This window comes from Podarcis erhardii, assembly GCF_964252035.2.
Source record: "Podarcis erhardii genome assembly, chromosome: 12".
In the NCBI taxonomy this organism is placed as follows: Eukaryota; Metazoa; Chordata; class Lepidosauria; order Squamata; family Lacertidae; genus Podarcis; species Podarcis erhardii.
The window spans coordinates 47,418,916-47,444,148 of NC_138513.1; the positions used below are offsets into that span (position 1 = coordinate 47,418,916).

The 25,233-nt window shown below is 43.0% G+C and overlaps 1 protein-coding gene across 6 annotated transcripts in view; it reads left to right on the top strand.

The window, feature by feature from the left end:
* The window catches only part of SUGCT (succinyl-CoA:glutarate-CoA transferase), a 311,799-nt gene that overhangs the window by 18,290 nt on the left and 268,276 nt on the right, over window positions 1–25,233 (top strand). For all 6 annotated transcript variants that reach the window (XM_081834820.1, XM_081834818.1, XM_081834817.1 and 3 more), the window contains exons 6-8: window positions 3,759–3,879; window positions 16,661–16,752; window positions 23,526–23,669. In XM_081834820.1, coding sequence (XP_081690946.1) covers window positions 3,759–3,879; window positions 16,661–16,752; window positions 23,526–23,669 — 357 coding nt within the window. The remainder of the gene's footprint in view (window positions 1–3,758; window positions 3,880–16,660; window positions 16,753–23,525; window positions 23,670–25,233) is intronic.

A 25,233-nucleotide genomic window follows, 5' to 3' on the forward strand; every position in this document is an offset into this window, starting at 1 on the left:
TCATTAAATTGTAGATGTTCTGGGAAGCAATAATAATATAGATATTTTTTTTAAAAAATTCCTCAGCTTCTAAGATAGCAGCCAAATACTCATTTGACCCTGACCATTCTTGCTTTGACCTATGATTCTATTTTTCTCTCTGACTGTCTTAGCTTTGCAGTAATTTGATTAGTTTAGTCTAGCTTGCAAAATGTAAGAATGACATAAAAAAAATCAGAATGCGGAGTAATTGTAAACGATAGGCATTCTATGCTTGCATGCGATGCTGTTCATTCAAGCATGATTCACATCCATAAGATATTCTCTGGCTACACAAAGCTCATAAGGATGTGTTCTTTTTCTTTCAGCAACAAAGCTTTGCCTAAGTGGTGTACAGTGTTGTTGTTTTAAGTTCCCATCTGTTCTTCTGATGGAAGAACATATTTGTTGGCCTGGTTTCTTTTTTAGCCTTAAGTGTAGCTAAACAATCACAAAAGCTACAGCAATAATGGTTGTGATTGCTGATATGATGACACCAGTTTACAGAAACCAGTTCCAGTGTATTCATACTAATCAGCCAGATATATGATATTTTTCAGAAAATGATTTCTTGGCCAATTTAAAATAATCTAAAACAGGTCGCTTCTAAACAAAATCTGACCTTAATATTTGTACATTTACTTATGTGGAGGGGAGAGTGCATTTGGGCTATGGGAAATAGGAGGGTGTTCCTGCAATAGTAGGGTGCTAGAGTGCTTTTGTGGGATTGGTTGTGTTAGCCCTGAGAGATGGAGTCCCATTCTTACAACGGACAACACACATGGCTGTTGCATCTATCTCAGATGCCAAAGGAGGCACAGTCAGGGCAAAACCAGGCTTCAAAACTTATTTGGTGCTGATCCTAAATAATATTGTCAAGTGCACCCCAGTTTCTGAGCGGTAAGAGATCTCAATGTCTCAGTGTCCCAGGGCCTTGAGTTTCATTTCCTTGCAATGAAGGTCACCGGAGACTGCTGGCTTTTTCAGCACTATAATATTTATTTATACAATCATATGTACAGGCTGAGCATAAGAAGGAAAGGTCATGGCATCAGCACTTCTATGGCTCTGTTTTCCCCTTAGCCTTGGGGGCCATGGGCTTGCTTTCCAAAACCTGAGCACTGGATCTGGAACAGAGAGCGAGTCCGGCCTCTCGGTCTGTTTTGTCCTTTGCCATCTTTCAGGCACAAATGCCTTGCTGACACCTCTTCCAGCCAGTGAGGCTTGCCCTTTTCTGCTTACATGCAGGAGGGTATCCTGCTATTCCTTTCTCTGGCAACTCACTGTCCTGGTTTACATTACAAGTTAGATAATTAACAGACCTGGTTAGGCTGTTTATGTAACAGGATGAAATTAGCTTCTTTGCTATCAGTCTCTTCTTCCGCAGAATCCAATCTTGCAGCTGTATAATCCACAGGAGGAGATCCCCAAAACCCATTTGGTCTAACCCAAATTCATTACAACCTAGATGTATAGCTTCATTGCATATATTTAGTGGGTGGAGGAAGAAAAGTAGAGACACAAGTGTTAATATGTGTTAATAACTGAACTTTGCACAGCCCAAATAGTATAAAATCAGAGGAAGGCATGTACTGTATAGCTAATGTTTATGTTTCATACTCAAAGTACTCAAGTATAGAAACATCCTTTCCAGTAAATGAATACTCACAAACTCTTTGTTGACATGTGTGATCTGGGTAGATATAAATGCTATTTTATAAGGACATATTTGAATGGGGCTGATGATTCTTGGGCTGGAGCATTGCTTTGAGTATGCCTTGAGTATGGTTTGAGTATGCCTTGAGTATGGTTTGAACTATGGAAAGGCAGTTTGCAAATAAAATGAATTGTGTGTGATCAGAGGCATGGGATATTATTGGCCATGGAAGAAAAAGCTGGCTATCTTGATATCATGAGTTCAAAAGAACTGTATACATTGTAGATGCAATCTAGGAAAGCTATGACTGACCATTAGGATTGCAAGTTAGTCATGACTAAATCCAGTTCCATTTGTTTCCATGCAGCCTAATCCTGCACATATTTACCAGCAAGAGTCCCATGAATTCTGTGCCTATTTACTTGGGAATAAAGCTTCATGTAGCTCAGGAAGCTGCACTTTTGAGAAAGCAGGCCACATTGAAAGTTGCCATTCCCCCATTCAATATAAATATTTTTTTTAAAAAAACTAACAAAACTCAGCAGGATTATTTTCCATTGCCCCTCTGAGGCACTTGGCCAGTGGCGTAGCGTGGGGGGTGCCAGGGGTGCCGGCCGCACCGGGCGCAACTTGGGCAGGGGCGCACTCGCACTAGCAGCTCTCTGCCCCTACTAAAATCCACTGGTTAGGGAGCCCGCGCTCGCTCGGCTTGGCGAGGAGGTCGCAGAAGGGGGAGAGCAAAGCCTTCTGCCGCTGGCAAAAAAAGGAGAGGAAGCCGGGCGGGCGGGCGGGCTGGCTGGCTCGCGGGGGTCTGGCTGCGCCTGCTGCTGCCGTTGCCGCTGCTGCCGGGCTTTGACAGCTTGGCGAAGCGGAGGGAGAGGTAATTGCATCTCTCTTTCCACTGGCCGCCTGGGTAGTGAGCCGAGCGGAGCAGGGAGTCTGGCGAGGGGGCGGGAAGAGACTTTCCCCCCTTTTTCCCACCTCGCCTGGTCAAAAAGGAGAGCGGAGTCTCCTCAGGGTGCCCTCAGGCAGGGCAGGGCAAGGCAAGCAGAGCGAGGAGGAGAGAGAGGGGAAGGGGGGGGGAGCAGCCAGGAAACGACGCGGTGTGGAGGGGGAATCAATTAAGGAGAGAAGCCTCGCTGCTGCTGCTGCTTGGGAGAGTAAATTACTGTACTTGCCTTGCCCCGGGTTAGGGGGCGCAAATTATTTGCCTTGCCCCGGGTTGGGGGGCGCAAATTACTTGCCTTGCCCCGGGTGCTGATAACCCACGCTACGCCGCTGCACTTGGCTACAGGTTTTCGTTTCAGAAGTTGTGAATATATGCTCTGAAACTTCAGTTTCACTCTCAAGAAGAGTTATACAAACTTGAAAATCACAATCCCTGCTTTTAGCAATGACCAAGAACTTTTGCACCTGTTGTGTAACCCCAGAGCTGCATATGGAAATAGAAGGTGCTTGTAGCCTCATGCTTAAAGCTGTTATCTGTTCCTTCCACCCTGTCCCTCTCGTCTACACCACAGCCGGGGAAGAATGGTCTCCCATACGACAGTCTTGTTTAAGGGTTCAGCTGATTATTTCAGGTCTTTGAATTTCAGATCTCCAAGAGCCAACACACCATTGAAAAAGATACCCTATATATGAAGTGTTTTGACAATATCACCAGCTTTATCAGCAAAACAAAGTAAATTGATGTTTCTGTTTCTTCTGCACCTGTTCCTGAAACAGTAACTGACAATTTCAATGTGGGTTTTGCCCCTTGCTACGCCTAGACAGCTCCTATGGCAACTCACTGCCACAGTCGTATGGTGGCAACTTACATCTGACATATTGAATATTTTACTGGAGAATCTGCCCCTCTAAGGCAGACATCATGTCTGCTGTGTAATTGCCTAGGGTGTAAAAAGCATTCGTGCAGGATTTTAAATTTTAATTAAGCGAGGCTCTTTTGGTTTTTGACTTGGGTACCACAGCAGTGCTAGAACTGTCTTGTTTACTGAAATTTTAAATTAAATTACATTGTGAAGTTGCTGACCTTTTGGAAGTTCATTAAGAGTCTGACTCATCCTCACCTTTTTATTTCCAGCTTGCAGCTGTTTGTGATGTTTTTGTGGAGAATTATGTCCCTGGGAAACTGGCTGAGATGGGCCTGGGGTATGAAGACATTAACAAGATTGCACCTCACATTGTTTACTGTTCAATAACAGGTATTTAACTTGCGTTACACCTCAGTGATAAAGTATTCAGCAATTTTATTTGTTTTCTCTGGTATTTTGAAATGAAAGAAAGGCATTTTTTAAAAAATCTGCTTTTTATTTTTCATTTACATTCTGGTTAGTGGAGGGTTAGTTGTGGAAATAGTCATAGCATTCTCTGGCCCCACCTTCCTGAAAACCAGTTGGAAGAATAGCTGGGGAATTTATTTTATTCCCCACTCCCCCCGCTGCTTTCAGGCCAAGGCTGGAATCTGGCTTTTTTCTCATAACGCTAGTTCTGCCTACCAGCGCCATGTTGGATTCTTACGAAATAACTGGCTTACCCTTCCTCATGATGCAGCTTGTAAAACTGTTGATGCCACGTAGGAAACCCAGTTTGTACAATCCAGGCCTCTGTAGGGGTCGGATGAAGCTGCAAACCTGACAGCTTTCATATTGAGGCATCGTTTTTTGAGAACTTCTTTTTTGAGAAGTTCTTCTTTTTTGAGAACTTCTGGGGCAGTCTGAAACACTGACAGGCTGCTTTTGGGCTGCTCTAATCATGCAAAATCACCACGCTGACCATGTCTTCATTGTACGCTAACACATAGTTCAAGCACTATGTACACGAGCAAAAAGTCTGCCTGAAGCCTGCAGCTTCTGCAGTCTCCCCTCCTGCGTAGTCTCGTGAAAGGACTTCAAAAGAGTCACCTTAATTTTACATGTAGACTGTGGATCACAATTTGAAGCAAACACTGGTCAGTTTCAAAAAAAGCCAGCTTCAAACCACTAACCACTAAACCAAGCTTCCCCCAAACTGATGCCCCCCAATTATTGTTAGATTGAAACTGCCACCAGCCTAGCAGGGATGCTCATATAGGCTGGGGCTGAAAGGAAGATGTAGTCCAACAGCCTATGGTGGGCACCAGGTTGGCAAAGACTGCGTTGAACTCTGGTTTACATACAAATGCCTGTGTGTGAACATCCTTCACTTGGAGGTGCCAATCAGGCTGCAAATGCAAGAATGGTTATGGTGCTGCAGAGGTGCTTGTGTGAGGGCCTTGGTTGGATCCTGTAACATTGTCACGTGAGTAAATGATCCCTCTCTTTCCTGAGAAAGACTATCGGGGCTGGTGAACTATTTCACAAAACTCAAGGAAGTAGCCTGGCTGTTCCAAAGGAGCTGCTGGTTATTAAATGATGAATCATTTCATTTGTTAACCACTAAAAATAGTAGTTCGTGTACATGGCACAATAGTGGTAACGAAATTGTCATCTTTGGTCCAGATGCTTAAGTACCTGTTTCAGTTTCCACGTCTACCTATGGGCCTCCTGCAGATCTATGGGAAGCTCCAGGCAGCTAATGCTAAGCACATGTGTAAGTGTTTATTGCTTCCTTCTCCTATGGTGCTTTTGGGTTTAGTAGCCCTTTAACAAGTCTAGGTCTTGTTTCATCTCCACAAAGCATTGTGATATCGCAGCACCGTTGTAGGAGAGCAAAGCCAGGACAGCGCTTGTTTTTGTCCATGGTTCCTTTGTGTTATGGAGCATTCTCTTTGTCCTTGTGCCGTTTCTGACCTTTCAGTTTCAGTTTGTGGTCTGGTTGCTGCTTCACAAAAGTTTTTGCTAGCCAGAGGGACTCCTCTGTATGACAACAGATTTCCCCCTCACTCCCTGTGTCTTTGCAACATATAGCTTCTCTGACGCATATCTTCTGGTCTGGATATTTTCCTATTCATATAGACAGTTGTTGTCACATATCTGTTGTTCATTGTATCAGCTTTGAAGGTTTCTCATATTGGGACGTCATTGTGACTCTGCGATGCCACTGTAGGGAGAATAGTTGGTGCCAAAAAGTCTAGTCCAACTTCTGCTTTGATGCCTCCCAAGTTTGTGGTTATCCCAAGAGACTATGCCAGCCCAAAAGGATTCTTTCTGACAGGATTCCTCATTTAATGCAAGAAAAATTTAATGCAAGAAAAATTTATTAAGGTTTAACAATTACAAATAAAAGAAAAACAGACAATAATAATAAGAAGAGAAAAAAAAATACAATACTTCAAAACTATAAAGAAGATACAATACTGAAAAGAGAAAAAAACACACAATACAACTAAACAATAACAATAACATTTAAAAAACACTAACATCCAGTATTTTCATTTCTTTATCCTTCATTTACAGTGGTGCCCCGCAAGACGAACGCCTCGCAAGACGGAAAACCCGCTAGACGAAAGGGTTTTCCGTTTTGGAGGCGCTTCGCAAGACGAATTTCCCTATGGGCTTGCTTCGCAAGACGACAGCCCATAGGGAAATCTCCGGGACAGTGGGGAAGCGCAGCTCGTCTTCCCCGCTGTCCTCGGACCTCCTCCGAAGCCTGGCGGCGGGGCGGGGACACCTCCTCCCGCCGCCGGGCTTCGGAAGGATGCCCCGATGCCGGGCGGCGAGGCGGGAACGCCTCCCCCCGCCGCCCGGCATCGGAACGATGTCCCGAAGCCGAGCGGCGGGGCGGGAAAGTCTCCCCCCGCCGCCCGGCATCGGAACGATGTCCCGAAGCCGAGCGGCGGGGCGGGAAAGTCTCCCCCCGCTGCCCGGCATCGGAACGATGTCCCGAAGCCGGGCGGCGGGGCCGCGAAGCCTGGGCGCGCTGGCAACTCTCCGCAAGGAGCGCTCCCGCTGCTTGCGGAGAGGTCCGCGAAGCCTGTCCTGGACCTCTTCTGAAGGCAGGCGGGGGGCAAAAGTCTTTGTCCCCCCTGCTTGCCTTCCCAGGGGCTTTTAAATCGCCCGGACAGCGGAGAAGTCCTCCGCTGTCCCGGGCGATTTTAAAATGCCGCCCGCCAGAAGAGGTCGGGGGAAGGCGGTTTCCATAGGAACGCATTAATTGATTTTCAATGCATTCCTATGGAAAACCGTGCATCACAAGACGAAAAACTCGCAAGACGAAGAGACTTGCGGAACGAATTAATTTCGTCTTGCGAGGCACCACTGTACTTATTTCCTTGACTTCCTCACACCTCCCTTTTTGTATTCTAATTCATAATTGTTTCAGCAAGTCCTTTCCCTCTTTCTCAGATTTTGTTCCATAAATTTATCTTAACACAATTTAACCTTGAATTTTTCACTTTAACCCATTAACAATCCAATTTAACTTAATTCTTTACAACCTTTCTGCTAAGACCATGTAAATTCACTCCAGCATCTTTCTAACATTCATTAATTTTACAATATTTTTTTAAATATACTTTAAAATTTTTCCAATCTTCTTCCATCGACTCTTCTCCCTGGTCTCGGATTCTACCGGTCATTTCCACCATTTCCATGTAGTCCATCAGTTTCATCTGCCATTCTTCCCTGGTAGGTAGGTCTTGCGTCTTCCAATACTTTGCAATAAGTATTCTTGCTGCTGTTGTGGCATACATAAAAAACGTTCTATCTTTCTTTGGCACCAATTGGCCGACCATGCCCAAAAGTAAGGCCTCTGGTTTCTTCAGAAAGGTATATTTAAATACCTTTTTCATTTCATTATAGATCATCTCCCAGAATGCCTTGGGCATGTCCTTGGGCATGTCCACCAAAGGTGAAAAAAAGTACCTTCTGTCTCCTTACATTTCCAGCATTTATTGTCACACCTTGGTTAGGATTAGCCATGGTCATGGGTAGCGTTGATGTAACCCTTAACCTTGGTTAAGTCTAGCAGGAGTGACTTTCATGTAAGGTGAGGCCTGTGATGAAGGACCAAGTAATCTTACATCCCATTTCTTCTCCCTTAGCCCAGGTTAAAGGGTTGAGAACATGACACTGCCACTGGCCCCAGGGGAAGTACTAAAGAATACTAACTGATTTAGCGATATAAGGTTGTCTGCATTGTGTTTTTATTTTAGGATTGAAACAATTGTAAAATAGAACAACATTTGCATCAACATCAACAAATTAAATTGTTTTCAGTGCAACCCCCCACCCCAAAAGTGAGTGTTTGGAATCGAAGAGTTAAGGTGGTGATTGTTGACAATCCAAGTAGCATTTCAGAGAGCAAAGGTCCTGTGTGAGAAAATAATTTATGTGTAGATAACCCAAATATGAACTCCTTTTGGAAATTTTGATTACTAAACTTGGATTTCTTATCTAAACAATCCTGATTGAATCTACATAGCCCCCTGCGCTGGTGATTGCTCTGGTGCTGCTATTGCCATGATGCGTCCCAATATCCTTACGGCTTGGTGATGCTCTCAGGGCTCTGTCCATCTGTTCTTGCTCATAGGTTGGCTTAGTTAGTGATGGGGGTAATCTTAGAAGCAGCGTTACTTTGATCTGTTCTGACAGCTGGGTGGTTGAGGTTGGTTTAAGTTTATTGTGTTTGTCCAGTTAACGTAAAGCACAGAAAAAATGTGCTTTTGTGGATGGCTGGTACGGGCTGCTTTAAATAGAGACTGAACTGCGAAGGAAAGTAGATCCATTTATGAAGAGGCGGCAACCATTAGAGGGTCATCTCAAAGTGATGACACACCTAATGGAAACAACGTTGAAAAGAAAATTGTGTGTCGGGATGGGGGGAAAAGGAAATACATCATGCTCAGAAGATCCTTTGCCTTTAAGAAAGTCGCATTATCAGTGTTACGTATCTGCTTGAAAATTTGAATCTGCTTTTAACTTCAGGTAATCTGGATAACTCAGCCGAACAGGCAACCTTAGTTAAATCAGCAAGCCTCTTTCATTCTATGCATTTCCGTATTTCATTAGCTAGAACACTCTAAACCCCAGTGGAAAAAGCTTACATCAACTTCCTTCAATTATCAGCGTCCTCTTCAGACCCCCTTGAAGCACAGAGCCGAACTTTTCAAAGGTGGAACATGAAGTTGAACAGCCCACTGGTGTGGTCTTGCGGAAAGTAAACCCTGAAGAATTGCAAGGATGTACTGGCAAAATGTACAAAGTGGAGTCTTAAACATGTTTGCTCACAAGCAAATCTCAGAACGTTGCTGTAATTCAGGGACTGGTACTCTGTGCTTCTCCAGATGTTGTTGGAGTGCAACTCCCAGAACCGCTGGCCATTGGGCCACATTGGCTGGGGCTGAGGGCAGTTGGGATTTAGCAACATATGGATGACCACAGGTTCCTTATCCTTTGGCTGGACACTCTAGCTGGCTTCACTTGTAATGAGATTGGGAAGGATGGTAGACATGGGGTAGGGAGTCTAGGGAGTCTCTTGCAAAGATATTGCTAAACTCTGCTCTAGGTGGAGAGGAAGTTGCAGCTACTCCTGATGCGTGCAGGTGTAGTGCTGCATTCTTTCGACCCCCGGAAAACAGTCAATTACAGTCTCTTATCTGTCAGCTCGTAAATCAGGAGTGCCTTCTTCTGCCGGCTTTAATTGCCTGGCACGGACTTCAAAAGTCTCTTGCTGGTGCGGCCGAAATAAAATCCACATACTTCATTCCTTCCCGGAATGCTGCAGCAGCCAACAGCAGTCCTACACCAGTGTAAAGCCTCGGATCTGGGCCCATAACCTCGATGTCGGCACCCGGGGGTCGGAAGGCCAGCTGGCTAGCCCCCAGCTGGATCGTCTCTCTTTCAGCCTTCACGCTGAGGAGATTCATTTACCTCTGGCTCCGATGCAAATCAGCGACTCAAGCTTGCTGCCTTGAGCACACTATACGTAGCAGAGTAAAAACTGCACAACAGAAGAGGCTGAGGCTGTGGATACATACTACCACTACGAATTTATTTTACATAAATCAGAACAAAGAAACATGTCGTCTCTCCTTGCCATTTTCTTGGAGAGAGACTCAAAAACAAAAGCAATATACACTGAGTAGAAGTTCCGCTAACAGGACCCAGCAGTCTGTGCTGGAATGTAAACAGACATGTGACATGCAACAATCCCATGTCTGCAACAAAAGATGGAATGGAATCTCCCAACACATTCTAGGTAGGCAGGGAGGATAATTTCCAAAGGTGATTATTTTTATGCACAAATAATCAAGCAGAAGCACATCATAACCTAACAGGCAGTTCTATTTGCAGTTAAAGATCCACCAAGGTCCCAACTAGATTCAAGGTCAACTTTTAAAACTGTTTTAAAATAAGAGCCGCCATGGGGGTCCTTGGTCTGAATCACTCTACTTCCGAGGCTTGCCATTACATTCCAAAAGCTCCAGTTGGATTTATAGCCCTTTTGAGGGGCACCTCTCATCATTAGCTATGAAAGCTCAACCCATCTTCTTGGGCTGTTAGAAGCTCCATGTCTTTGATTGCTTCTGGAAAGTGCAGATAATAGGCACCTGTCATATCTCAACAGGGGTGATATTCCACAGAACAGGAGTAGCCACATGGAGAGTCCTGCTCTGAGATGCTGTGGAGCTGGGTTTTGTTGTTTTGGGGACTCTAAGGAGAAACTTCTGCAGAACCCAGTGAACTACCACATAAATAAGTAATAAGGCAGTCTCTCATGTAACTTGGCCTTATTTGTTAGTATCATCAGTGTACTACGGTGGTATCTCGGTTTACAAACTTTATCTGTTCCGGAAGTCCGTTCTTAAACTGAAACCGTTCTTAAACTGAGGTGAGCTTTCCCCAATGAGGCCTCCCGCTGCCAGTGCCCTTCCACCGTTCAGATTCTGTTCTTAGACCGAGGTAAAGTTTGCAAACCGGGACACTACTTCCGGTTTTGTGGAGTTTGTAAACTGAATCGTTCTTAAATAGGACAGTCCTTAAATTGAGGTACCACTGTAATGACATCTCGCTCTGTGTCTCCTGATGGCCACTCCCAACTGCTTCACATAGATGATAAATAGCATTCAAGACAAGAGAGTGCCCTGTGGCATCCCATAATACAGGTGACATGGGGCAAAGAAGTACTCATCCAGTGCTATCTCCAAGAGCCTAAAATGATTTCTTGCCATGTAATTCTGGATTGTCTGAGGACTTGCATGTCATCAGGCTTTTTTGTCTTCTTTCAGGTATCTTTTCGTTAGGGGATGAAACAGCTTTTTAAAATTTAATTTCTTTCTCATGACATACAGGTGGGTGGAAATGGTTGGAGGTGGAGAGAGCAGAGCTGCACTTGGGAAGCCAGGAATTCTTGATGGTGATAGACATGGACAGAGTGCCTTCTAGGAAGAGGGGAAGGTCAGGGTGTATGGGCCCGGTTTGGCAGCACCTAACAGTTTTGGGGCAACTTGGTGTGGGACTGGTCTTTAGCTGAACCATGTGATCCTGACCTGGGTTGTCCTCCTGTCATGATGCTTAAACATGAGCAAGAACACTCAGTGGGGAGCTGTAGTGAAGAAAGCCTGCACAGGCAATAACACATCCAGTCCTCTACACCAATTTTACTGCCCCCTTTTAATTGACATCATTCTAATCAATTATCTGGAAATCAAACAAAACCATGGCTGGTATCCCAACAAAGAATGATTTCTCAGTACCTGCAAGTGGGAAGCAACTTGATTTTCAAGAAACAAAATTATTTTCTGCATTTACGGCTATTTAAAGTCTACATTTTGAGGGTTTAAATGGCTTTCATGCAGATGACCCAATACGCAATAGAAAGCAGATTCTATATGTGTTATTTTCCAACTTGCAGTAAAGTTATGCGGTGTGCAGAATTATGTACCTGAGAAATGGAAGACACAGAAAATTTAGTTTATTTTGAAAAACGAACAGGGCATTGCTTTTCTAAACTTTAAATAAATAGTGTGTGTTTTCATTGCCAACAAACAAGGATGGTATGGGAATTAAAGATGAATGAATTCTGAATCATACCCTGCTGCTTTTGTTCCTCAAATTGCTTTGCTCCTTTTCAGTGTTAAATGAAACTGTACATCTGGTAATGCATATTGGCAGAGAGAGATAAACAACATTCCTGTTCTGCTAAGGAGCTAACTTGCTTGGCTGCTGCAGTGGCCTTTAATATAGATGCTATTTCTTAGGGTTACTAGAAACCAAATGTGCTTTGATATTTCTGATGATAAGCAGAATCAGTTTCTGATGCATACATTTTGGAGGGGACTTGAAAAGCAGCCGAGAAGCCTTGGTGCAGCCTATGCTCTGTTTCAGGAGTTCCACCAATAAAAGTTTTATCAACTGGAAGAGTTTTGAGTGGAAAAAAACACATAGATAAGACTTTGCGATCTAAGTCACCCCCCCCCCCCCGAGAAAAAGAAAATAAGGTGAGAAAGGGAAAGACTTAAACAGAGGCCGTTTTGTGAAACAGGTAATTGCTTGTCTTGTGGAGAGGCAAATTAATTGAAGAATCAGGCTTGCCATTTGGGCTTCCTTCTGCATTCAGGCTTGTTCCTGCCTACATAGTGGGAATTATGCCTTTGCCCAGTTTAGTTGGGCACCAGCTGCATCTATCCCCGAGGATGTCTATTCTGTCTATAGCAACAGGTGCCCCAGTTAGATTACTCCAGCTCACTCTTTAGAGTCTTTGGATCATGTTAACAAGTTCTCTGGTACACTTGTGTGGCTTATTAGTTTCAGGGCACAGTTCAGAGAGTTGCGTCTTTCTCCTGCTCCTCCTCCTCCCTTGAATTTTAAAAAAAGAATAGTAACAACACAGTAGTGCGGAACCTTTGTAGTGTACACATAAAAAAGCTGTTGAGGTCAACAGAAAAAGGAGAAGTTACAGACAAATGATTAGACTTCTTCAAGTGACATGTAATTTATAGCCTGCTGCCACAAGCAGTTTTGCTATCAATACATTATGTACTAGGGATTTATTAATACCTCCCCTAAATATAGAAATGGGACGCGGGTGGCGCTGTGGGTTAAACTACAGAGCCTAGGGCTTGCTGATCGGAAGGTCGGTGGTTCAAATCCTCACGATGGGGTGAGCTCCCGTTGCTCAGTCCCTGCTCCTGCCAACCCAGCAGTTTGAAAGCACGAAGTGCAAGTAGATAAATAGGTACCGCTCTGGCAGGAAGGTAAACGGTGTTTCTGTGCGCTGCTCTGGTTCGCCAGAAGCGGCATGCTGGCCGCATGACCCAGAAGCTGTACGCCGGCTGCCTCAGCCAATAAAACGAGATGACCGCCGCAACCCCAGAGTCGTCCACGACTGGACCTAATGGTCAGGGGCCCCTTTACCTTTAAATATAGAAAGGAAGACAAGAACAGGATTTAGAGCCCCTAAATAGTTTGTGCGTAGGATACCCGAGAAGCTGGCACCTCACAGCTGCCTGTTCATTAAGATCTAGTGAGGAGGCCACCCTTTGTCCCACCTACGGTGGAAATGAGATGGCTTGGAACACAAAATAGGGCCTTCTTGGTGGCTGCACCAGTGTTATGGAACACCTTCCCCATGAGGTTTGGACGGCTCCATCTTTGATTGCAGCTTGGTTGCTTTTTTAGTTTGGCAGGCTTTGGATTTGTCCTTCTGAGTTGTTTTTAATGGGAAACTGAGACCCCACAATAGATTTGACCGCCTAACTTCAGGAATCTACTTAGAACTTGCAGTCCTGGGAAAAAGAAAGTGCACCCTCTTTGACTTCTGTGGTTTTACATATGAAGACATAATAACAATCATCTGTTCCTTAAAAAGGTAAAGGACCCCTGACACTTAAGTCTAGTCGTGAACGACTCTGGGCTTGCGCCATTCATCTCGCTTTACAGGCCAAGGGAGCCGGCGTTTGTCTGCAGACAGTTTTTCTGGGTCATGTGGCCAGCATGACTAAGCTGCTTCTGGCGAAACCAGAACAGCGTATGGAAACGCCGTTTACCTTCCCGCCACAGCTGTACCTATTTATCTACTTGCACTTGGATGTGCTTTCGAACTGCTAGGTTGGCAGGAGCAGGGACCAAGCAACAGGAGCTCACCCCGTTGCAGGGATTTGAAACGCTGACCTTCCGATCAGCAAGCCCTAGGCTCAGTGGTTTAGACAGGTCTTAAAATTTGGTAAATACAACCTCAGATAAAGAACATCAAATGACATATTATAGAATCATAGAATCATAGAATCATAGAGTTGGAAGAGACCACAAGGGCCATCGAGTCCAACCCCCTGCCAAGCAGGAAACACCATCAGAGCACTCCTGACATATGGTTGTCAAGCCTCTGCTTAAAGACCTCCAAAGAAGGAGACTCCACCACACTCCTTGGCAGCAAATTCCACTGTCGAACAGCTCTCACTGTCAGGAAGTTCCTCCTAATGTTTAGGTGGAATCTTTTTTCTTGTAGTTTGGAACCATTGCTCCGTGTCCGCTTCTCTGGAGCAGCAGAAAACAACCTTTCTCCCTCCTCTATGTGACATCCTTTTATATATTTGAACATGGCTATCATATCACCCCTTAACCTCCTCTTCTCCAGGCTAAACATGCCCAGCTCCCTTAGCCGTTCCTCATAAGGCATCGTTTCCAGGCCTTTGACCATTTTGGTTGCCCTCCTCTGGACACGTTGCAGTTTGTCAGTGTCCTTCTTGAACTGTGGTGCCCAGAACTGGACACAGTACTCCAGGTGAGGTCTGACCAGAGCAGAATAGAATAGAATAGAATATTACACAGTGTCATGATTTATTTAACAGAAATAAAATGGAGAAATTGTGTGCTTCCATAGAAGTCCTATAGAAAACAATTACTTCAAGTTAAAAGTCCTATAGAAAACGATTACTTCAAGTTATTGCTGCTTTAGGTGGTTCAACAAGCTATTGAATAATAATGTACTTAGTTTTTCACACATTGCTTTTCCATTTTGGCTTTATTTCTGTTAAATAAATGATGACACAATGCAGTATGTCATGTGTGGTTGTTCATCTGAGGTTGTATCTACCTAATTTTAAGACCTGCTAAGGAACAGATGATTGTTGTTATGTCTTCATATGTAAAATCACAGAATTCAAAGAGGGTGCACTTTCTTTTCCCCATGACTGTACAGTGGTACCTTGGTTCAAGAACAGCTTAGTTTATGAACAACTTGGATTAAGAATGCTGCAAACCCGGAAGTAGGTGTTTTGGTTTGTGAACTTTGCCTTGAGAGCAGAATATGTTTTGCTTCCTGCTGAGTGTGTTCCATTTGTAAATGGAGTCCCCCGCTGCTAAGGGAAAGCACACCTTGGTTTAAGGACGCTTTGGTTTAAGAATGGAGTTCCGGAATGGATTAAGTTCGTAAACCAAGGTACCACTGTAATGGAAACCAACCCATAATTTTAAAATGACAACTGCAGAGTTTCTTGCATGGTCCACAAGGAGGAAGAACAGATGGAATACTTTTTAAAAAGATGATTCCAGCAGGTATTTTAATTGAAAATTTCTTTCAGTTTTAACTGTTTTTTGTGTGTATTCTAACTTTGTACATTGCTTATAGTCTACTGTAGTTAAGCGGCATATAATTTTTTTTAAATAAATAAAATTTTGTATTCAGTTTATTGTTTAGAACACGAGAAGGCAATTAAGGCTACAAATAATGTTTTGTATGTAAGGGGGGGCATGGCACCAACTCTCTGAGGAACAATATTACAAAGTAGAGACGTGGCAATTTAAAATAGGCTGAATATGGAGTGCATAGATAAAATACACCCAAATTAAAGTCTCACGTCAAATATAACTGATCTGAAAATGTGATGTACTTTTTTAACCCCAGAAAATCTTTAATAATAATAATTTAAAAATTGTCACAAGCCATCTCTGAAGCTTAGATCGTTTGGCTTGCGCTTGTTCAATAGCACATAGGTCTGCTTGTTTGGTACATGATGCTCAACATGTGACAGGCATTTTCTAGGCTCAATATTTTATTCTAGCATATTTGGCAGCCCTATAATTATAAAGATGCATGCAGTGCCTCACTTTAAGTTTGGTTTTTCTCATGCTAGAGCATTGCTCATGTTTCTTTGCTTAGTTCATTAATCTTTATTAAATAAAGATGTTGGTTGTTCATAACGGATAAAACTGATATTCGGCAGAACAAGAAGTCTAAAGGTGTTTCTTATTAATTCGTCATTAAGTGGAGAGATCTAGTTTTCTGGATTAAATCTGTGGTGATGCCCTGCGCCTGTGTTCTCTCTGTGTAGGTCGTTGGAGGAGCTCCATACAACAATACGTACTTTGTACCAGGGCATAAAATTTATGTGCATTACATATATTAGTTGTGAGGGGTGTGTACATTTATTTTGCTGCTTGTTCCTTTAAAATGCATAGAAGCAGCAACTGGAAGAGCAGCTATTTAAATCACAGCAACCATTTTAAAATAGAAATTAGTGTATGCAGATTTTATGCAAATATATAGATATTCTTTATTCCTTTTTGCAGCATTTGTACCAGAATGTGCTGGTAGTCTAGCATGATCTCATACTTTCGACTTCTGATTATGAATATCAAATAGCATGGACTTTACTTTCTATCTCTTGGGGGAAATGCTGCTTTGTCCCAGTGATTATTATTATTTGCTTCTGGAAAGCTTTGAAAGCTTCCTGCAGCCTAACCCTATGCATGAGTGGGACCTCCTTTCATATACATCATGATATTCTTGCATGTGTACATAGGAAGCCGGATGAAATGTTGTCTCTTAAGTAGATATAATTTAGCAGCACAAGAGGCTTGTGGACTGGATGGTCTAAGGTTTTGTGTTGTGCTTTAAGTTGCATAATGGCTCTATTAGTTGCAAAGCAATGTGCTTTCATTGATAACAGTAGCCAAATGGAATGCCTGCTTGCCTAGGAAATCTACTAATTTCAAAATGGGAAACTTGATAGAAAAGCGTTTCCCTCTTAACTTATTTAGCACACCATCTTGATTTGCCAAAAAGGTTAGTCACTACCACTTGCCCTGTACGTTCTTCTTAAGTTTGTTTTCTCTCTCTTTTTAGGCTATGGTCAAACTGGTCCGAAGTTTCAACGAGCAGGCTATGACTCTGTCGCAGCTGCAGTTTCAGGCCTCTTGCATATCACAGGTCCCCAGGTATGCTAACACAAGTGAAGCACAGTGCTTTTGCTGTAATTCAAAACGTCAGCATTGCATGGTTTGCAGTAATGGACAGAATTAATGAGATTTAGGAAGTGGGAAACAGTGGAAATAAGATACGGTGTAGTTAAGAATCATCTTGGCATTCTGTCAGGGCCTCCTCCTCAAGAGTCTAAAACATTGCCTTGATTTCAGGTTGATTTCAAGAAAGAACAAGTGGGTCCCTGCAACAAAATGTTGCAGTATCCCTGGCGCTCAGGTGTGTTACAGGTGTGGGCCTGTGATTTAGGGTGCTTAAAAAGTTAGCATTAAAGACCAGAGTCCTAGTTCAAAGGTTGGTCTTCATGTGCCACATTTATTGATTGTTTTTTAGGTTTTGAATATTTGGGAAGTGCTACTGGTACACATGGGACACGGGTGGCACTGTGGGTTAAACCACAGAGCCTAGGACTTGCCGATCAGAAGGTTGGCAGTTCGAATCCCCGCGACAGGGTGAGCTCCCGTTGCTCGGTCCATGCTCCTGCCAACCTAACAGTTCGAAAGCACGTCAAAGTGCAAGTAGATAAATAGGTACCGCTCTGGCGGGAAGGTAAACGGCGTTTCCGTGCACTGCTCTGGTTCGCCAGAAGCGGCTTAGTCATGCTGGCCACATGACCCGGAAGCTGTACACTGGCTCCCTCAGCCAATAAAGTGAGATGAGCGCCGCATCTGGACTGGACCTAATGGTCAGGGGGGGGGTCCCTTTACCTTTACGTTACTGGTACACATGGAAGACAATTGAGTATGAGATTTCTCCATGCTATTTAATAATAATAATAATAATAATAATAATAATAATAATAATAATAATAATTTATTTATACCCCGCCCATCTGGCTGGGTTTCCCCAGCCACTCTGGGCAGCTTCCAACAGAACACTAAAATACAATAACCTATTAAACATTAAAAGCTTCCCTAAACAGGGCTGCCTTCAGATGTCTTCTAAAAGTTTGGTAGTTATTTTTCTCTTTGACATCTGGTGGGAGGGCGGTCCACAGGGCGGGTGCCACTACAGTGGTGCCTCGCAAGACGAAATTAATTCGTTCCGCAAGTTTTTTCTTCTTGCGAGTTATTCGTCTTGCGAAGCACGGTTTCCCATAGGAATGCATTGAAAATCAATCAATGCGTTCCTATGGAGACCGTCCGGGGACAGAGGGGAAGCGCCGCGCGCCTTCCCCTCTGTCCCCGGACCTGTTTAAAGCAAGGGGCGGCGGGGAGAAGATTGCTTCTCCCCGTTGCCTGCCCCGCAGTCTCCGGGGACAGCAGCGCGTCTTCCCCGCTATCCCCGGAGCTTGCGGGGCAAGCTTCGTTTTGCGAAGCAAGCCCATAGGGAGATGTGTCTTGCGAAGCGGCTAAGAAAACGAAAAACTCCTTCGTCTAGCGAGTTTTTCGTCTTCCGAGGCGTTCGTCTTGCGGGGCACCACTGTACCAAGAAGGCCCTCTGCCTGGTTCCCTGTAACTTGGCTTCTCGTAGCGAGGGAACCGCCAGATGGCCCTTGGTGCTGGACCTCAGTGTCTGGGCAGAACGATGCTTGGTTTGGCCTTCTGTGAGGTCAGAGACGACAATCCATGTCTCACCTCTGGCCTACAATTTTGCAGGGCCACTGAAGCTACTGTCTCTCAGCCTGGCTTTTGTACTTGCAGTTGGGTGTTATACAGTAAACTACGTTGCAGGATTGCCGTATAGTGCTCTTTGAGTTCCGGGCTAACCCCACGACCTGCAGTAGGGGTTTAATACAGGCAGCAACCATCTTGCATGTGTTAATTGACATGTGACTGCCAATGTGTGGGTCCTTTTGGACCAGGAGGGGATGGAATGGGGCAAAGCGAGCTTATGCACAGTCTACCAATGTACACAGGGGCCAGAAACACAACTCTTGTGCAAAATGGGGGTTGCCTGTAGCACTGGACAAAGGTCTGGTGTGTAGACAACATACGAGTCTGCGCTGTGGTATTCTGTGTGAACTGCACCACAGAGCTATGGTAAAAAAAAACTGTCCCAGCATCAACCCTTCCATCCTGCAGTTTTGGGGTAATGAATGGTGTTTGCTTTGAAATTTGCATTAGCAGGGCTACTTTTTAAAAACGTTTTGCAGTAAATACGAACTGAGAAAGATCAGGAACTATTCTCTTTGGGGGGTTTCCGGAGTGGTGCCCATCCCAGCTATAAAGTGAAATCCAGTTCTCTGTGGATTTCTCTTGCTGGTTCTCGCTTCTCCTTGGGGACATTTGAAAATAAGACCTCATTGTGAAACTGAAAGTGGTTCTTTCTACTCTGTGTAGCTGCATTTCCCTTTGTTCCAGCCACTCCATTCTCTTCCCTCTCCTCCTGGTTGACATTTCTCCCCTTCCCAGTCTCTCCCCCTTTTTGTGCCATTCAGTTTTTATGGGGCTGTTTGGAAAGTTTCTGTTATGTACTGAGTTGAATCCTAGAACAATAGGATCCAGAATGCAGCAATCTGATTGGTCCACAGGAGCCACCCAATCCAGCTCCAGGTGGAAGTGAATCAGTGACCTGATTGGCCTGTAGGAGCAGCCAATCAGGCTCCTGGATGAAGTGACTCAGCAACCTGATTGGCCTACTGGAGCAGCCCAGAATTAGCCAATCACGCAGGGCCCATTGTGTATATATAGTTAGATGTTTTGGGAAAAGTTTCATTCATTGCTACTATGAGCTGAATAAAGAGCATGAAATTCACACCCAACTCCGAGTATATTTCAGTTTCTCACTTTCCTTAGCCCCCCCCCTTCAGATGTTCTGCAGCCCTCAGGGTTACCCTGACTCTGCCAATGCCGCTCTGTTGTGCATGGCCAATGTCTTTCTGGCTACGTCAAGTACAACCATGGGAAGAATCAATTTAATATATAAAAGTATTTCTCCCTCCCACACAGTTGTCAGTTTTTGCTCTCTCAGCCTCTCAACAGTCCGGGCCCCTGAGTTGATATGGGGCTGTTTGGGGGGATTCATTCTCCCTCAGCAAGACAGGTGGGAGCCAGGTTTGAATGTAGGCTTGCCCATTAACTCCTTCATTTATGCAAGGTGCCATCCCTCAGCTTAAGCCCTCAATACGGGGCTGATGGAAGGATTGTTAGAGTAACATATGCTCAGCTCTTTGAACACAGTGAAAACATATAAAAATGTGAAATACTATTACATCTCACTTGTTCTGAAGATTTCAGCAGCTCCTTTTTCTTTCTGCAAGGAGAGATGTGAGTAAGAAATTTTAGTTATGTGTTGTGACTAGTAATTCTGATTTGACAGATACAAAGTTGTTTAAAAAATGGAAGTTTGGATTATTTGTTTATTGGAAGAAGTTCTTCTCTCTGATTTGTTTGCAAAAATACGAAAATGGAATAAATCAAAAGTTTAAAAATGTAGCTTATGTAAGTATAGAACTGATTGCTGATTATGTTTTAAATTTAAGAAAATAATGTGAAGTTCTAAACAGTGGAAAAGCTGAGCCCATTCTGTGTCCTGCAAAACATCCTGGGAAGCACCATAAAACCCTATTAATTTTATAGGGTTTTGATGGTTTTAACCAAAAATGAAAAGTTATAAAGCATTAACAACAGTAATAAAGAATAACAACAACAATATTTTAGATTGTAGGCAGGCACTCTCTTATCACTGACATTTATAAGGCACTTTTTTGGCTTCTTTTGGCTGAAGAAAGGGATAAAAATGCTTTAAGTAGCTCCCCATATACAATTTCCCCCTGGGCTGTGCAATAAAATATGCAATGCAGTGGTACCTCGGGTTAAGAACTTAATTCATTCCGGAGGTCTGTTCTTAACCTGAAACTGTTCTTAACCTGAAGCACCACTTTAGCTAATGGGGCCTCCTGCTGCCGCCGCGCCGCCGCAGCCCGATTTCTGTTCTCATCCTGAAGCAAAGTTCTTAACCCGAGGTACTATTTCTGGGTTAGCGGAGTCTGTAACCTGAAGCGTATGGAACCTGAGGTACCACTGTATATAGTCATCATTAAGAACCAATAACTCAACCGTCCTTGCATAGAGGCAGCATAAAATCATTTATGGCCCAGGTTTAAAACACAGTTTAAAACCCTGTGATAAGAAGGGACCAGACAAGGCTCTCTGCTGAGTTCCTTCCATAGCCTAAGTGCCACTACTAAGAAGGCCCTCTCCCTGACTTCATTTGGTGGGGGGAGGGGAAGCACCTGGTAGGAGGAGATGACTATTAAAGGAACCTGTCCTAAGGTGTTTAGGGTTTTGTAGGTTAAAACCAGATCTTTAATTGGGTCTGGGAGTGGACTGGGTGCCAGTGCGGCTGATAAATCACTGACATAATTTAATTAAAACTGGTGGTTCTGTTTTGAACCAACTCTGGTTTTCAGGACATTTTTAAAAGCAGCTCGACATACAAAGCATTTCAGTAGTTAAAATAGGGTGGGAGCTATATGATATGATAATCTTTATTGTCATTGTCCCATACAGAACAATGAAATTGAAAAATCTACATAAGACATTCACAAACCAACAAGCCTGCTATTCCAGCTATCCCAACCTGGTTAGCCCCCTAAAAACTCTGATACCCCATTTTTAAATACAATATAAACCCATAGAGACTCCTTACACTGCGTTTGAAACTATCAAAGCATGGATAACCATGGCTATTAGACTATTTACCATCAAGATAGAAGAACTACTAGAATATTTTCCAATCATAAACCATAAAGGAAAACAATTATCAGTAAGACAATTCTACATATCCCTCCCTTCTAATTGCTGTGCATTTAAATTGTAATATTGCCACGGCAGGGGACTTTTCTATATGGTTACAAATTGTGGGCCGCTCTGAATGGGTTTCAACTTGAATTGATCCCTATTGAGTTGGATCAGACTTTTAGGTAAAATACAGATGATGATGATGCATCTGGTATTATCATTTGGTTATCAAACTTCTCCTGCAAAGCTTTGATCTCCAGCCAACACATTTGGAAAAAGATTAAAGCCAAAGCAGTAGGGTCTAAAATGCCTGAATAAGAAAAAATGGTGGCACATTCAGAGAACATAATAAATCTAAAAGAGAAAATTACTAACAGTTTCCAAGTCTGCAGTTTCTTATGGTACCTTTTCAGCTTCTTTTTAATTGTATTTGTTGTATGTACTAGGAGACTCTGAATACATGGGCACATTAACCTATAATAGTTTACTCCATAGGGTGCCTAACTGGTTTGAAATGTTAGCACAGCATGAGCTCTTTTTAAGGATTATTGATCTTGCTTAATTATGAAGAAGATGACCTAACTGATGCAGATGCTTTTGTCTGGCATGTGGCCATTTTAAAATAACTCACAGAAACATAACCTGAATGATTCTGTGTGCTGGAAGCAATTTTGAGTGGTCTAATCCAAACCCTCATGGCTTCCCATGTTGCGCTGGACTTTGCCTCCATATGTGCCATTGTTTAGCAAAGAGAGGCTGAAACTAATAAGAAATTGGCTTCTGAATCTGACTTCCATCATGATGAGTTGGGTGTCAGATGATGAAGCTAAATACAGATCAACTTCCCCACAAAATATTTAGCCTAATCCTATGGTTCTCATCCCTAAAGAAACATTAAATGTGTGTAACTACATTTATAGTGCAATTCCTATGTACTGCTACCCAGAGGTAAACCGCACTGAGTTCAGTGGGGCTTTGAGACACACTCCCATTCATTATCTGTGGCCTTCACCTCTCCTTTGCCTCTGTTACCTCCTCTGTTTGTGAACATTTAGATTGTAAACTCTTGGAGACAGAGATCCATCGTCGTCGTCTGGTTTAATTACATGCTATGCCCATTGGTGCTGTGTAAGCAAATTATTATTAACTGTATGATTATTTTCATTCTTACAAACAACCATACTGCGATGGAGCTCTGTGTAACTTAAAAGTCTGGCTACCAGCATTTTAAACACTACTTGATGTAAATAAGCATTATTTGTGGTGTGTTTGTCAACCAATCCTAAGGAATGTAGATGGTTAAAGTTAGAGAGTTTCCACTTGGAAACTGAAACTTTATTGCCATCATGCTGGAGGGTGGAAGATCATGGAATAATGAGTTGGAAGGGACCCAAAATAATCTGAATTTAACCCAGTTCTACTCTGGGTGCTCATCATCTGAGGCCCTCTTCCTGTGTTCCCTTCACGAGAGGTCTGCAGGGTGGCAACATGAGAGGGGGCCTTTTCCGCAGTGGCTCCCTGGTTGTGGAATGCTCTTTCCAGGGAGACTCACCTGGTGCCATCATTATATAGATTTAGGCACAAGGAAAAAACTTTCCTCTGTAACCAGGCCTTTGGCCATTAAGTATCTGTGGCATTTTAGTAATGAGTGGGATTTTTTACTGTATTTCTTTTTCCTATTGGTTTTCATGTATCTTTGTGTGTGTGTGTGGGGGGGGTGTCTGCCTCCCTGTCTGTAAGTTGCTTTGGGTTGCCCTGGGCAAAATAAAGTGACTAACACATTCAGCAAATGATAATAATGAAAAATAATAAAAAAGTGGGATTATCCATAATCACAGTTAACAAGCAGATCACTTGAGATGCTTGTGGTCACCTTCATTCTTAGAATCCTTAAACTGAAATAACTTGCTGGCATATTTCCAGTCAAAGCCAAGTCTGTAGCCAGTGGCAGTCATTTTACAAAATTTAGAGAAAAATGTTTGTGGTATAGAGTGTAGAGTACTGAAATGTCAGCTTTTCTTTTGTCTTATTTCCCCCCCTTCTAGGAAGGTGAGCCAGTTAGGCCAGGAGTAGCCATGACTGACCTTGCCACAGGATTATATGCATATGGTGCAATTATGGCTGGACTTCTTCAGCGATATAAAACGGGGAAGGGAATGCATATAGACTGCAATTTGCTATCGTCTCAGGTGAGGACATATTCTTATATTTGGATAATGAGGTCAGGATTCACTTTCTGAATAATCTCTGCAGTATGGCACATGTGGCAAATTTCACTCAGGAGGCTTATGTGTGTGTTAATAAAGAAAAAATTCACTGCACAATCCTGCTCCTATAAATGACGTGATAGGATATGAGGTTGAATTGACTGCACTAATTTAGCAAACTTTTAAGAGCATTTTAGCAAAATGATAAAATATTCATGTGGACTTGAATAGCTACAAGTTTGGTTCCAAAAATAGCACACCAACAGTCTAATCTGAGGCATAAGATCTTACTGCCAGGTATGTGGGCATAGGCAACCTAAACTGACTGAAATGGTTAATTATCAATATTATGGAAGACACATACATGCACCTATCTTTCTATGTACAGTACTTACCTATGATCAGCAGTTGTTCTGTGCTCATAAAAATATGGTAAGCAATTTACCAGGCAGAACAGTTTTATAAGCCAAATTTTAGCTCATGTTGAACAAGCCTTAACTATGTACATTGGTACCTTGGTTTACAAACAGTCTGGCTTGCATACGTTTTGGATTACAAACACGTCAAACCCGGAAGTGCCTGTCCCAGTTTGCAAACTCTTTTTGGATTACAACCCATTTTTTTTGGATTACGAACAAATTTTTTTTGATTGGCGAAAGCGAACCTTGGGTTACAACCTGTTTTGGTTTACAAATGGACCTCCGAAATGGATTATGGTTGTAAACCAAGGTAGGACTGTATTTTGTATTTTCATTTGGTATTTTTCTGTTGTGAACTGCCCTGGGATTTTCAGATGAAGGGTGGTAGACAAATTTTAACAACAACAACAACAACAACAACAACAACAACAACAACAACAACAACAATTTATTTATATCCCGCCCTCCCCAGCCAAAGCCGGGCTCAGAGCAGCTAACAACAGTAAAATAATACAACATTCTAAAATCAATTCGTTATAAAATCAGTTCAAATCAAATTAATGGCAACCATTGGGCTAGAGTTCTGTGAGGATTGCTAAAGGAGGGGGTCAGGCTGTGCCCTGGCCAAAGGCCTGGTGGAACAGCTCCATCTTGCAGGCCCTGCGGAAAGATGTCAAGTCCCGCAGGGCCCTAGTCTCTTGTAACAGAGTGTACCACCAGATTGGGGCCACAGCCGAAAAAGCCCTGGCTTTTTAATAACGATATCTATTTTTTTGTATTTTATTCCCCCCCAATATCTTTAAGTGCATGTGTAATTTGCGGTTCATTAAAATTACCATGAATACTCCCTCTGACTTTGGGTGCTCAGAAGAAATACAGATATTTGTATTTGCATAGAATCCAAGCAATTGATCCTTTTGCTTAGTAGTAAATGCAGAATTTTTTGAAAAAATCTATTTATGTTACTATTTGGGTAGTAAATTATTACCATAAGCCCAGTCTCAGACCCATTGCAAAATGCATGTTGAAAATGACATTAAAATGTAACTGAAGGGAATAGCTGGTAAGATTTATTAATTTGTTATCCATTAATTTGATTTTTAGTCTGTCCTTCATCCATACCAGGG